Source organism: Eleginops maclovinus, chromosome 7 (genome assembly GCF_036324505.1).
Source record: "Eleginops maclovinus isolate JMC-PN-2008 ecotype Puerto Natales chromosome 7, JC_Emac_rtc_rv5, whole genome shotgun sequence".
NCBI classification, from domain to species: Eukaryota; Metazoa; Chordata; class Actinopteri; order Perciformes; family Eleginopidae; genus Eleginops; species Eleginops maclovinus.
This window is the reverse complement of record NC_086355.1, coordinates 5,637,786-5,650,361: the sequence shown is the minus strand read 5'-3', so window position 1 is coordinate 5,650,361 and position 12,576 is coordinate 5,637,786. Positions and strand designations below refer to the sequence as shown.

Here is a 12,576-nt window from a genome sequence, read left to right as displayed (position 1 = left end):
AAGAAAAGCAGCTGCACAGATCATTTAGAAACCACTCAAACCAAACATTTCATTCAGAAACAGAAACCCTGCAGAGAACTCGATCACATGGCTGCTCTGTCGCCACAATGTACACCAGCGGCATCCAAGAGCCAAGGAAAAACATACAGAACACATAAACACACTTTCTAAACAACTTCTCCTGCACAACCATCTTCTTTATGCACAAAAACATACTGTATACATACATGAGATGACAATGAAATGCTAGATGTGTAAATATACAATACAGTATGGGATGGACCTTGCCTTCTGGAGGCCAAACATCTCTATTTTCAAAACAAAAACAGCACTCTACTCTGTCATTGCAAGTATACGATTAGCGTGCATGCAATTAAAGACAAACTCCATTCTCAGCATGCTGTAACAGTCACTCGATTTTGCAAATTTGAGTTACTGTAGAATATCACACTGTTGGAAAAGAGTCCAAACTGCATGTGAAAAGGCTGTTTGATATTGTCAGTGGGCTGTATTATGGATGGGTGCATTGACAGCATTTACACAACAGTGTGTCTGCTCTGTAATATGCATCAAACTGACTTCATCTCAGCCACCTAGATGCTCACATTTTATTTATCCTGTTTCTCTGTGGCAGCTAATGGCCTGTTTCCTGTCTGTCTGTCTGCTTGGCACACACACACCCTGTTTAACCATTAACCCATCCAATTACACACAGCCACAGCCAAAATACTCCCTTCTGCCGTCCAGCTTTTACACTAAGTGAAAGTCAACAGCACGTATGATCTGGATTAGCATATGAACCAGTGGCCAAAACCCCAATGAAGAGCAGGAACAGAACCGCAAGAAAACCTTTCTCTCAAAATTCAAATGAAGAAACTCCTCTATGCAGGAGAGAGATTTTGCTTTTAGAAAAACACCTCATTTCAAGCAGAATTGTAGAATCTATTGGGTCAACATGAAAGGACGTTTAAGAGGAAGATCACACAGAACTCGACTGCACACATGCTGTTTTCCTCAGCAGTTCCATTAATGCAGAAAACCAAGTCCAAACAGAGGATTGTGTGCAGAGTGAATTTAAAAATATGGAGAGTGGCAGGAGTGACGTCTGTCTGAGCGTCTGCCTGTTCTTAAACAAGGTATCTTAACACTTTACAACGGGATTTGTAGATATAATCAATATACAAATGAGGAGTATCGTATCGGTCATTGGTCTTATAGAGAATAAAGGTCAGAATCCTGAAGTAACTGATTTACTATGAGACCAAGACGTTGTTAACACACATAAATAAGATGTTTCTGCCGGCATCTTTTTACAAGATCTAAGGCAAATGTTTGTTGAGATGCATTAAAACATTTTAGGTATTTTACCTGTTAGTTCACTTCCTTCGTACTGCAGCAATTTGATTTCCTGACAGCTTCATTCAGCACAGTAAGTTAAACAGGATCCCTAACATGCTCCTTGCACACACACTGTATTACTAAAGCTTGTCATTAACACACTGCTTAATAAATAGGTATAGTTTGATCTGCCAGGAGATCAGCTAGAGTGTGTTTTGTGTTGTCCAGCTGTTAGTACTCACTCTGCTGCTCTCTTTGAACAGTTTAAAGCTCATCCACTTTGGCATGTCGATCTCTCCTCTTCTGTCGCTCTCTCTGTCTCTGACAACTCCCTCGTTTGTGTCTTAGCCACACACACAAACACGCCCTCACAATGTCTCTCTCTCTCTCTCTCTCTCCCTCTCTGAACAAACAGCCATAGCTTTGTATTAGATGGCAACTGCACTTTTCTTGGTGTGACTGTGTGTGTGTGTGTGTGTGTGTGTGTGCACATTTCTCCCACTCCTTGGAAGCTACTGGGGCACTAAAACACTTTAAACTACCAGCACCACTTTTGTGAGTGTGTTTCTCTCTCTCCCTCTGTCTGTGTGCATGTCTATCTATGTGTGTGTGTGTGTGTGTGTGTGTGTGTGTGTGTGTGTGTGTGTGTGTGTGTGTGTGTGTGTGTGTGTGTGTGTGTGTGTGTGTGTGTGTGTGTGAAAGACACAACAGTCATATGACCAGCAGATGGCTACTGTTCGTCTTCAGTCTGAACCCGACACTGAATGCATTTGATTCATGAGAACATACACGTGTAAACAATTGCTAGCTAGTGTAACAGCAAAGCAGCTGCATGCTGGAACACTAATACAATAAAGACAACAAATTACCCTTTTGTTATGTGAACACATATCCAATATTTATTTGTCTTCCCTGATGGTTGGATTAAATGAAGCTAGGAATGAGTAATTTAAAAAGTTAGAGCCACGTAGAGTTGATTCATCCCGGGAAATAACCAATCAGGAGTTGCCAACTGTGGCTAAAGATACCCATCAGGGGTGATTTCCTGTTCATATGACCTGGATCCGACTACAGAACTACTTTTAGATACTTTCATGTGACAGCAATGCCAACTATGTCACATGTAAAGTATAATGGAAATTAAGTTGGCCACGACGTACACAATGTGATCTTAAGAACATGTGCAACCTGATGGAAATTATTTCCAATGATTCTAAATGGTGGCTGAGTTGGAGTTTTTCCAAAATACAAAGAAAAAAAACATTATGTCATCTTGTTTCTTGCCATGCAAACAGTTTAGTTAGCAGAAGTAGAGATACGCATCTCTTAGATTTGAGCCACACAACACAACGAACATTAACGGCATGTTGTTTGTGGAGTTAAGAATAAGTTTAAATGTACATTTAAATGCGAGTAGAGCTTCTTTGTGAATAGTACTCAGTGACAATGCTAAGATTCTGATGTTTAGCATTTCCACAAAGTCAGAAATATCAGCTAGTTAGAGGAAAGGTCAGAGATCATAAGGATTTAACCGAGGAAACATGAATATATAATGGCCTAAAGGGGCCTAAATGAACAGACTGACCAACGGGCTAACATTTAACAGAGGTATTGGAGAAAACGTCAGTGGACTTTTAGCTTAAAAACAGAAAGAATTCCTCTGGATGACGAAGTCTGACTGACACTTTTCAGGCGTCATGAACCATTTAGTTCATTCAAGCCAGTGGGATAAAAATGGATCCAGAGTCTGTTGAGCTCCTTTCCAACCAGCGATGCATGTCCTATAGGAGAAATGTGCTCGTAGATTTTATTTGTTATGGCTCAAAGAAGAGACACCATTTTTATTCCAAATGAAGGCGGACGCTAAAAACAGTATTTGTTCTCTGACCTACAGGGCTGTGGTGGAGCCATGAGGGCTGCCAAGCTGTCAACCGCTGGAACAATCCTTTAAATAACATGGAAACCATAGACTGTGCCACAGCTGACTCACTGCCCCAAGAAACGTCACAGAAAAGACAAACTCCACTCAACGTCACAGAACTAACGTATAGCACAACACCATGTTACAAAACTGGCCCAATCCCAAACAACACAGAGCTGAAGCACATAATGTATCCTCACATAAAGCTGTCCTTTTGTATTTCAACAGAGGCACAATAAGCATTTTTTTATAGAAATGACCAATAAGGAAGTCAGTGATTTTTACCTGCAATCTTTTTAAGTAAAGTCTAGGAAATGAGCGCCTTTAAAAATAAAACAAAACGTGGATTTCTGGTGGAAAAAAGGGTAAAAAACAATGCTCTCAAAGTCAAACTACGACATTCACTTTGACCTTTTGCTACTTCAACCTTTCCTAATTAGAGAGGGCAGTCATTACTCACACGACCACAAGAGGTCACTTGACAGGAAAATATAAAAACCGGTTGGTTTAACGATTATTGCTCTCCTTTTTCTGTTGTTTTGGCTGCTTGTACATTTGGTTTTATATAAAAAGGTCAGTATTTTGATTCTATAAATCAATGTCAAGTGTGGTTTGCCTCGTGGTCCTCCTACACCGTTTAGAAATAAGAGGACCTATAAAAGTGCTTTGATTTCTACATTTAATGTGAATAATATAAACAGTTAATTCTCCAAATCAATGTCTGAAAATGATGGTCTGTACATGAATTTCTTCGTTTAATTCATGTTTGAATGCGAACGAGTTTCTGAGCAAATCTTTCTCACTGATTGCAACAAGATGCCAGATAAAACAACACAGTCAATACTCAGGAAGGAGCATCAATCTGTCGGAAGCGCTGCTTAATGTCAACCTGCTGCTCAAACGGAAACAGCGGAGGTTTAACGTAACATAAATACTCTTTTCTATATTTGCACCGGTTTATATTAGCATGCTAACAAGGTTTTATTGAGAAGGAAAGAGGAAACAAGCCAAACTCTGCAAAGACGACGAGAGGGGGGGACGGCTCGTCATATAAAACCTCTCCAAAAACAGTAGCTTCCCACCCTGTACACACACACACACACACACACACACACACACACACACACACACACACACACACACACACACACACACACACACACACACACACACACACACACACACACACACACACACACACACACACACACACACACACACACACACACACACACACACACACACACACACACACACACACACACACACACACACACACACACACACACGGTTGTTATTATACTCTATGTGGTAGACAGGGCAAAAGAGAGAGACAGAAAAAGCGAGACAAAAAAAAAAAAGGAAAGTAGAAAATACGGGTTGACTGAGAAATGAGCAACAAATGGTGGGTGTGTTCATTTAGACATTCCAAGGAAAAACGAAGGCGAGAAAAAAGGGCGAGGCAAGACCAAGAGGGCAAGACAGAAAAAGGTACGCCACGGTAGACTACTAAGAATAATGGCTTATGATTATTTTATGGAATTTATATCGCCTTTGTTTATTTATGTTGTCACTTCTGCAGAGCAAGAATGGCTTGTATGAATAAGAGCTGACTTTGATACCCATTGTATTCAAATCATTTGGAAAGTATCTGGGGTTTGGAAAATCACTGCCAAAGCTTTAAAGTGAAAGGCTCCTACAGTATAAAGAGAAATGTAACAAAAGGTGCACCTCAAAGGCGTTAAACAAACAAGCCAGATCCAATAATTGACTGAAAAAAATAGCTTATATTGACTTTTCTTAACACCAGAATACACAAAGACTTAGTATACTTTAAGATAACACATCCCTGGAGAGAGTGCAGAGCCACCGCTGTAAAAAAGGAGCAACACCACCTTTCACATTTAAGAGAAAAAGCACTGCTACGCCTCATTTAACCTCCAGGGAAAAGAGATAGTAATCACTCAAACCAGACATGCCTCCAGTTATCCTTCAAATTTGTACTCAAACAAAGATAAAGTAAACATGGGCCGTAGACAAAGGGCATTAATAGGGAGGATGGCCATTTGTCAAAAGGGGTTATTTTTTGTATTTATTTTCCTTACATTTTACAGAACTTTCCTGAGAAAGAGAAGAGAAAGAGTTTGAAAGATTTGGGGCCTTATTACGCTTTTTCTGGGTTTTCCTTTTCCTGTAGTGTCTTTTATAGGTTTTAATGCAAGTAAATGGTCTGCAAAGGCTACAATCCCTGTGTTCCCATTCCCATATACTCCCCCCTCTCCACCCAGCCTGAAACACCTCCAACTGACTCCTTTGTTTACTTCCATGACATAGCGACATCACTATGTAACACTCGCACTTCTATTTGCTAGCGCTTCATCACATTGTAGTTGATAGGCTAAGGGGCGGGACATCTCTAAGCAGTTGACCAATAACAACAGAGCCAGCCAGCTAACCTATCAGAGCAGACTGGGCTCTGGTTTTAGACGGAGGGTGAAAAGAGGTGCAGCAGCTCAGGCAGTATGAGAAGAATAAAGAGCTTTCTGAACATTAAAGCATGGAGACATGTCACAGTAGAGGCACAAAATACAAATATGAACTTGAAAATTAGCATTATGTAATATGGCCCCTTTAAAAAGAGTAATACATTTAAAAATCCCCGTAAAAAAAAAAAAAATACAGCCAAGTGCAGCTCACAGTGAGAGCCATGCTCCGCTGTGTCAGCGTATAAAATATGAAACTTATCAAAACAAAATGCAGGAACTTATTTTCTCTTTGATTCTTGCAGGAAAACAGAAGAGGAGGTTCCAAAAAAAGCAAGTGAGAGTCTTCTGTAAATCCTAGAAACAATAAACTGGAGCTGAACAACAACACACCCACACTCAAAAAAAGCTGGAAAAATTCATTATAATGTTTTCATTGGACGGGAAGCGGTGGGGAGACCAACATGGACATAAAAAAAAACAACACCACAAAAACATTTAGAGCTACAGTACAGCTCTACTGTATATGTGTGGTATCAAGTGTTCACGTCCATTTATTGTAAACAACGTTTCTTATGTTATAATACTGATAAACAGAGAAAATCGGAGAGAAAAAAGGAAGTAAAATACCAGAATAAAATCAAAAAGCAAGGGGAAACACTACAACACACACAGGAGCCTCACTGTTGACGGCATTCTGATTGGGTGAAGAAGTGTGTGTGTGTGTGTGTGTTGCTGACATTTAGAGGCAGTGTAGTGTGTAGGCGTGGGGTTGCACTGTGAAAAGGCCACACTGTGTAACAGTACAGTGGGAGGCCATGACAGACATCTGTGTGGGTGGATGTGTGTGTAACTGTGTGTAACTGTGTGTCAGTGTGTGTGTGAGTGTGTGTGTGTGTGTGAGAGAGACTGCAAAGCGGTCAAAAGGGAGGTACAGTACTGCAACCAGTGGAAAATGAAAACAACAAATATAATTGTGGAATCCAAAGCACCAAAACAACTACATTAACTGTCTTGTTCCGGGTTTGCATTTGTATTTTAGCTCCATCCAAATACCCGATTCAGGTTTGAACTGTTACTATTGGTTTGCCAATGCAAAAACATGTATCAGAAAGTACTACAGCAGTGGGGAGTACTTTTTTTAAACACAGGAAAGGTGACACAACAGACATAGTTAGGTAAACCGTGCTCCTAAACAACTTCAAAAGAGGCTTTTTATAATTAAACCCAATCATTTATTAAGGGTTGTTTTATGAGAGGACAAGAGATGACAAACCTCAGGGTACCTTCTCACCATTTTCTCTTAAATCTGTAAAAACAAAAGGATTAAAGATGGGCTTACTTGGATGTGAGAGGGTGGTTGGTAGGAGGCATCAGGACACACGCCCGCACACAACCTGAAGAGGTTTTTCATCGCTGACTCTTCCTCTGTTCATATACTGACATTGCTGGATTCCTCTCATTCACACACATCAAATACACACATAATCTTAACCTATAGTGAACTCTCGCAGAGTTAGGATTCTCTTTGGTTTCAGATATCACACATGTGCACAAACACAGTCTGTACACGGTCTTTCTGCCACTGGCACTAACACAGCCCCTGCTTCTTCTCATTGTAGCTGAGTGGGAGACCCTGTAGCGCTGACACAGCTGTGGGTCATCAGCTCCTTAAGGGCCTCAGAGCCAATCAGCTGCCTGTAACCCCTTTGGCATTCGATGAACTGTGAGTGTTTCCTACCTTGTCGCTATCTACAGTGTTCTGGGACGTCCTGGAGGCGATGGAGATGGTATCTGGTTGGCTGCCGTCTCCCTGACTATCTCCATCTTCTCCTCCCTCCCTGAACAGACACAATCAGAACATCTTTGATTAAATCTACGGTCATCTCACACCCTTTCAGTGATAGAATGTGACAACACTCTGGGGATGACAAATGGGACAACACTTTCACGTGTGCTTACACTGTTTTAAATCTTATCACGGTTTAATCGGCTGTGATGACATTTTTTACAATGGTGATAAGCTTTCTGCCCGCAGTGCCAGTGTTTACCAAGATCCTGTGTGTAGTTGTGGCAACAGCAGAAGTTGGAAAAAGTCAAGACCTAAATCCCAGGAAGTTCCAGGAATGAAGCTGCACATTTCACTGAATTTAAAGAGCATTTATTCAGACAGTGAGGGTCAGCTGTGCGTGGGAAATAATTTGCACTTCTATAGGGCAGCCGTGTTTTGACACCGATATTTTGTTAAAGAAATACTATTTTATTATATGACTTACCTTTACCTTACAACCTGTGGAGATGTACTTTCCTATCATGGAGAACACGAGTGAAAATGTTACCTTTTAAGGAATTTCTTCACCATGTTTAGACATTTTCTCACTATTGTACATTTTCCAATACCAGAATTTGACTAAGTGTTTTTGAGCACTTATATCTCAAACGTCAACACACACCCTTCTTTTTCCACAATTACTTTTTCAAACAGGTGAAAATTGTGTGACCCTGTTTACCTCTTAGCGTTATTCCTGGGTTTGGACAGTGCTGGTGTTTTAGGCACATGAAGAGGCTCCTTCAGCGCCCCCTTCAGGTGAGTCATCCTCTCCTGGATCACCTCCCTGATGTTTTTAATCCACTCCTGTTTAGCTTCCATATTGGACGCCTGGTGGAGAAAAAAACCATGATTAACTTAAAAAAAATAGATCTTGATGATAGCAAACCAGTATGTAATCATAGGACTGTACAAATGTGATTTTTTACTTGCCTTTAGCACCGTTTTGTTATCAGAGGAGGGGGTTCTTCCTGCCCAAAGTGCAAATTTACATGGATCTCCTTCAATATGCTCGGTCACCCCCAACTCCGATGTCTGCAGGACAGATATGTAAGTCAGTGACAGCTAACCGCAGAGGTTATTACTGAATGCAAACACACATCCAGTGCTCCACATGTTTAAACCGTGCGTGGAGGCACACACACTCACCAGTAGTTTGGTCTTGTACTGGTACTTGGTTCTACCAGCTGAGTCTTTGATCTCCTTGCTGAAGACCAGGAGAACTCAAACAGGAAGAGGTGTCGGTCCCGCCCCTTTCTGATCAGTGAGCGTGGATCCCAAACCTGGAAACTGTCCTGCAGGATCAACTCGCCCTGCACCTCCAGGTTTTCTTCAAACCCTGAGAACGAGAGGAAAGAGATTTAACATCAACCAAGTTGCGCAAAGTCTATAAAGACACAGTTTATACATTTTAAATAGAACAGATGCAATGTTTACGATTAATCAGTATAGACAGTTTCTTACCCTCCATCATGGCGAGATGCATGGCATCATTAGCTCTCTTCGGGACACCGAGCATCACCTCCAAACCATCTTTTATCTCCCCTTTTCCCTCCTCACAACATGACAGTAACTCCTGGAGAGCGCAGAGAGGATATCAATACAAGGGGATAAAAGAGTAGAAAACCATTAGTAATAAAAAAGCATTTGTGTGGTATCGACTGTGATGCTGTGTCTGTGTACTAACCTTTAGCAGCAGTTGGTACTTGGTGATCCTCTGGACCGGTTTGATGAGGTAGGAGGAGATGGAGTTAGCCAGTCCACGTTTCTGCTGAATTTCCTGTTTATACACAGAAACACAATTACAGCAATTACTAATAGAATACAATATTAGAGCAATTGTCATAACTGTGAAATGTTCAATAGGTGAGAATGTAATCCTTTTCAATGACTAAACAGCACCTCCTGCTGACAGAAGAAGTGAACTACACAATGATCATCATCTCCAGCTGCAGGAGGGAAATTAAAAACCAGCAGCTGCATGCAAACAATTTCCCCTCCAATTCTAAGCAATCTGTGTGACAGAGTACCTAGTGGAGTGCTAAATTAAAATGATAAATTGGAGTCCTGTTTATCTTCATGCTCCACAGTAGGCATCCATCATAAAAACATCCCTGCATACAGCCTTTGTTGGGTTATCCACTGCTTTTTGTACTGAAGCATCACAATGAGCGTGATGTTATACTGCTTCAGGTGTGAGTGTAGGCATCGATTGATCATCTTAAAACTTGTACAGGACATTTATATTTAGAGAAGGATACCAATTATGTATGAACGTTTTTGTGAGGAAGCTCAGATTGGATCAGTTTACTAGGAGGTGGTTAAAAGGGACAACTGTATTAGCTGTTAGATGGATGAGATAATAAGCTGTAAATGGATCTGGGGCGGAATGATGAAGGGATTACTCACGTCGAAGAAGGTGCCGGCGTGTTCCAGTATGAGCTGACTGGAGTCTGGTTTGTTCTTACAGTAATCCACATAAATGTGGAACTTATCAGCCTGGAAAACAGGAGGGGAGGGGAGATAAGGTTTTCACAGGGTCATTTTTGTATGTGTTATGCAAGCTTAAAGCCATATTAGGACTTATAAGAACACATTTGTGGAATGAAGGGCCGTCTCTCACCCAGGTGACGAAGCAGTGACCAACGTCCTCTGGAAGCTGCTCATAGTTCACCAGCTCCTTCAGGAAAATACTGCAAACACATATCACACAGCAACATATCACAATGTGCACATTTGGATCAGCTGCAGAAAAGTGACTGTATGCAACAATCTGCTTTTTCTCTGACAGTAAAACCAAAAGTTCAGACCACTAAGATATTTTTGTTCAAAAGAACCTGCAGGTGAAAAGCTCCTTTAAGATCTAAACGGAGTCAATGAGATAGGAGAAGACGTTTCTCTGAGGAACCGTGGTACCACAAAGGATCAGAAACAAAGAGGTGGCTCAGGGGTAGCTTTGAAGGAAGACCTCAAAGATACTTCTTCAGCTCCCCTTCAAGTAACATATCAGAAGTTACCCTAGTTCTAACACCAAAGTGCATTTGCACTGCTAAGAATCAAAGCATATACAGGAACAGGCCACGGTTGTTGCTATGCTTGTTGCTTCACACAGAAAAGTCTTCAAACGGTGGAAAACATGGACCACGTAAAGCAAAACCTGATTCCCCTGCACACTGGACTCTGTTATATAAACACTCGATGTGTCTCTCACTTGTTGTGGAAGTCGCAGATCGCCTGCATGTTGCCAAAGACGATGTGCTCCTTGTTTGCGATGCCGGGAGGAACCTCCTCCACACCGTTGGTCATCTCCCACAGGTAGTTCTGACAGAGAGACGGGCAGACAGGTGAGGCGGACGGGAAAACATTTGTTGTGTCAAAACTAAATCGGACAAGCAGAACTGTTTTCCATACCTCTAGACACTCTTGGAGGTCTTTGACGTAGGTCTTCTCTGTCTGCAGCAGCTCTGCCATGATGAACCTGAGACAAGGAAAACATTTAGACTACAGAGGGAAACACCACGGAGACGGATCAGCTGGCATGGATTATGTGTATAGATGAGCGTACAGAATTCCTTAAAGACTTTATAAAATGTCAACACAAAACCATTTCAAAGGCTGCAGAGGAGTTAAGTGTACCTTAAACACAATTATGTTTCTTTTATGTCTTTAAATATAGGATTGTGGGACTGATATAGGATGCAGATGTTGACTTTTATCATTTGGCAGTGGGAACTAGGGTAAATAACTGCATCATGTTACATGTGATCATGTGTTTCAGGTTTGGGCCATGATGCATCTGTTGTTATACCATAGCAACACTTTGAAAGTTAAAATAAATAAACCTTTCTTATTCCTTCCATGTGTCAAAGTTTAGATTACAATATTTTAACACGACGCACACTTCCTAACTTTCTTCCTGCACTCACTCTTTCTTCCTGGCTGACTTCCTCTTCTCCTCGTTGACCTCGGGGTTGGGGTCACGCAGTTTGACCTCGGGGTCATCTGTCAGGCTGGCAGGAATAATATCCAGCTCCAAGTCTTTATTGTCCTGCGTAAAGGCACAGAGATGACTTTTCATCAATAATCTGAAACAAAAATGTGGAGGATAAAAGAACCCACAATTACGGTCTGATGTGTGTGTACCTCAGAGCTGACCCCCAGGCTTCTCTCCAGGCTCTCCTGGTATTTCCCCATGCGCAGCGAGAAGTCTCGGTATCTGCGGTCCACCGTGCTGACCCAGCGCTTCAGCTCCGACACGTGGGCGTGGCCTTTCTCCACCAGGTTGTCCGCCAACTGGATCAGCAGCTTCACCTTCTCCTTGGTTTGCTATGGGAAAAAAAACACAATAAACATACTGGAGGAGTGCCAAGTATTACCGACTATAGCCTGTTTTTTAGTGTGATGTCACAAATGTTGCTATTCCTTTATGAGGTGAATTATTGTTGCCTGTTAATTTCAGACATATTCTTAGAATATTGCATCAATTGACTAATGTCACCTGTTTAAAAATCAAAATGTAATTGGTCTCAGAACCGTCACGTCTCATTTAGACTCAATTTTCAAAGTTAATAGGAGTCTTAGGGTGTCAATAATATTGAGTCGTAATATGTCCAAGGAGATACAGTTTAGACTTCTACTGGATTGATGTTTCCAGCGGACCCTTAGGCTCAATAATAAATATCTTTAACACACACACACACACACACACACACGGCGTACCTTGGCATTGAGTCTGAAGTGATGGTAGGCGTTGAGGAGTTGCTGCGTTTCCTCGCTGCAGTCACCAGGTGATGTGTGTGTGGCCAGGTAAACTTCACCTGTCTCTTGGATCCAATCCAACGCCTGCAATCACACACACACACACACACACACACACACACACACACACACACACACACACACACACACACACACACACACACACACACACACACACACACGTGCACACACACATAAATACAGTTAATCTTTCATCTCAGTTTACTCCCTACTTAGCTAACTTCCTG

General features: G+C 41.6%; 1 protein-coding gene across 1 annotated transcript in view; it reads right to left on the bottom strand.

The window, feature by feature from the left end:
• Positions 1–12,576, bottom strand: part of LOC134866835 (kalirin-like) — a 101,560-nt gene that overhangs the window by 30,048 nt on the left and 58,936 nt on the right. Inside the window, 14 exon segments of the mRNA XM_063887000.1 lie at positions 7,484–7,583; positions 8,253–8,401; positions 8,504–8,605; positions 8,720–8,790; positions 8,793–8,909; positions 9,035–9,146; positions 9,258–9,350; positions 9,980–10,069; positions 10,194–10,263; positions 10,782–10,891; positions 10,982–11,048; positions 11,497–11,618; positions 11,714–11,896; positions 12,290–12,412. Of these exon segments, the coding sequence (XP_063743070.1) occupies positions 7,484–7,583; positions 8,253–8,401; positions 8,504–8,605; positions 8,720–8,790; positions 8,793–8,909; positions 9,035–9,146; positions 9,258–9,350; positions 9,980–10,069; positions 10,194–10,263; positions 10,782–10,891; positions 10,982–11,048; positions 11,497–11,618; positions 11,714–11,896; positions 12,290–12,412 (1,509 nt within the window).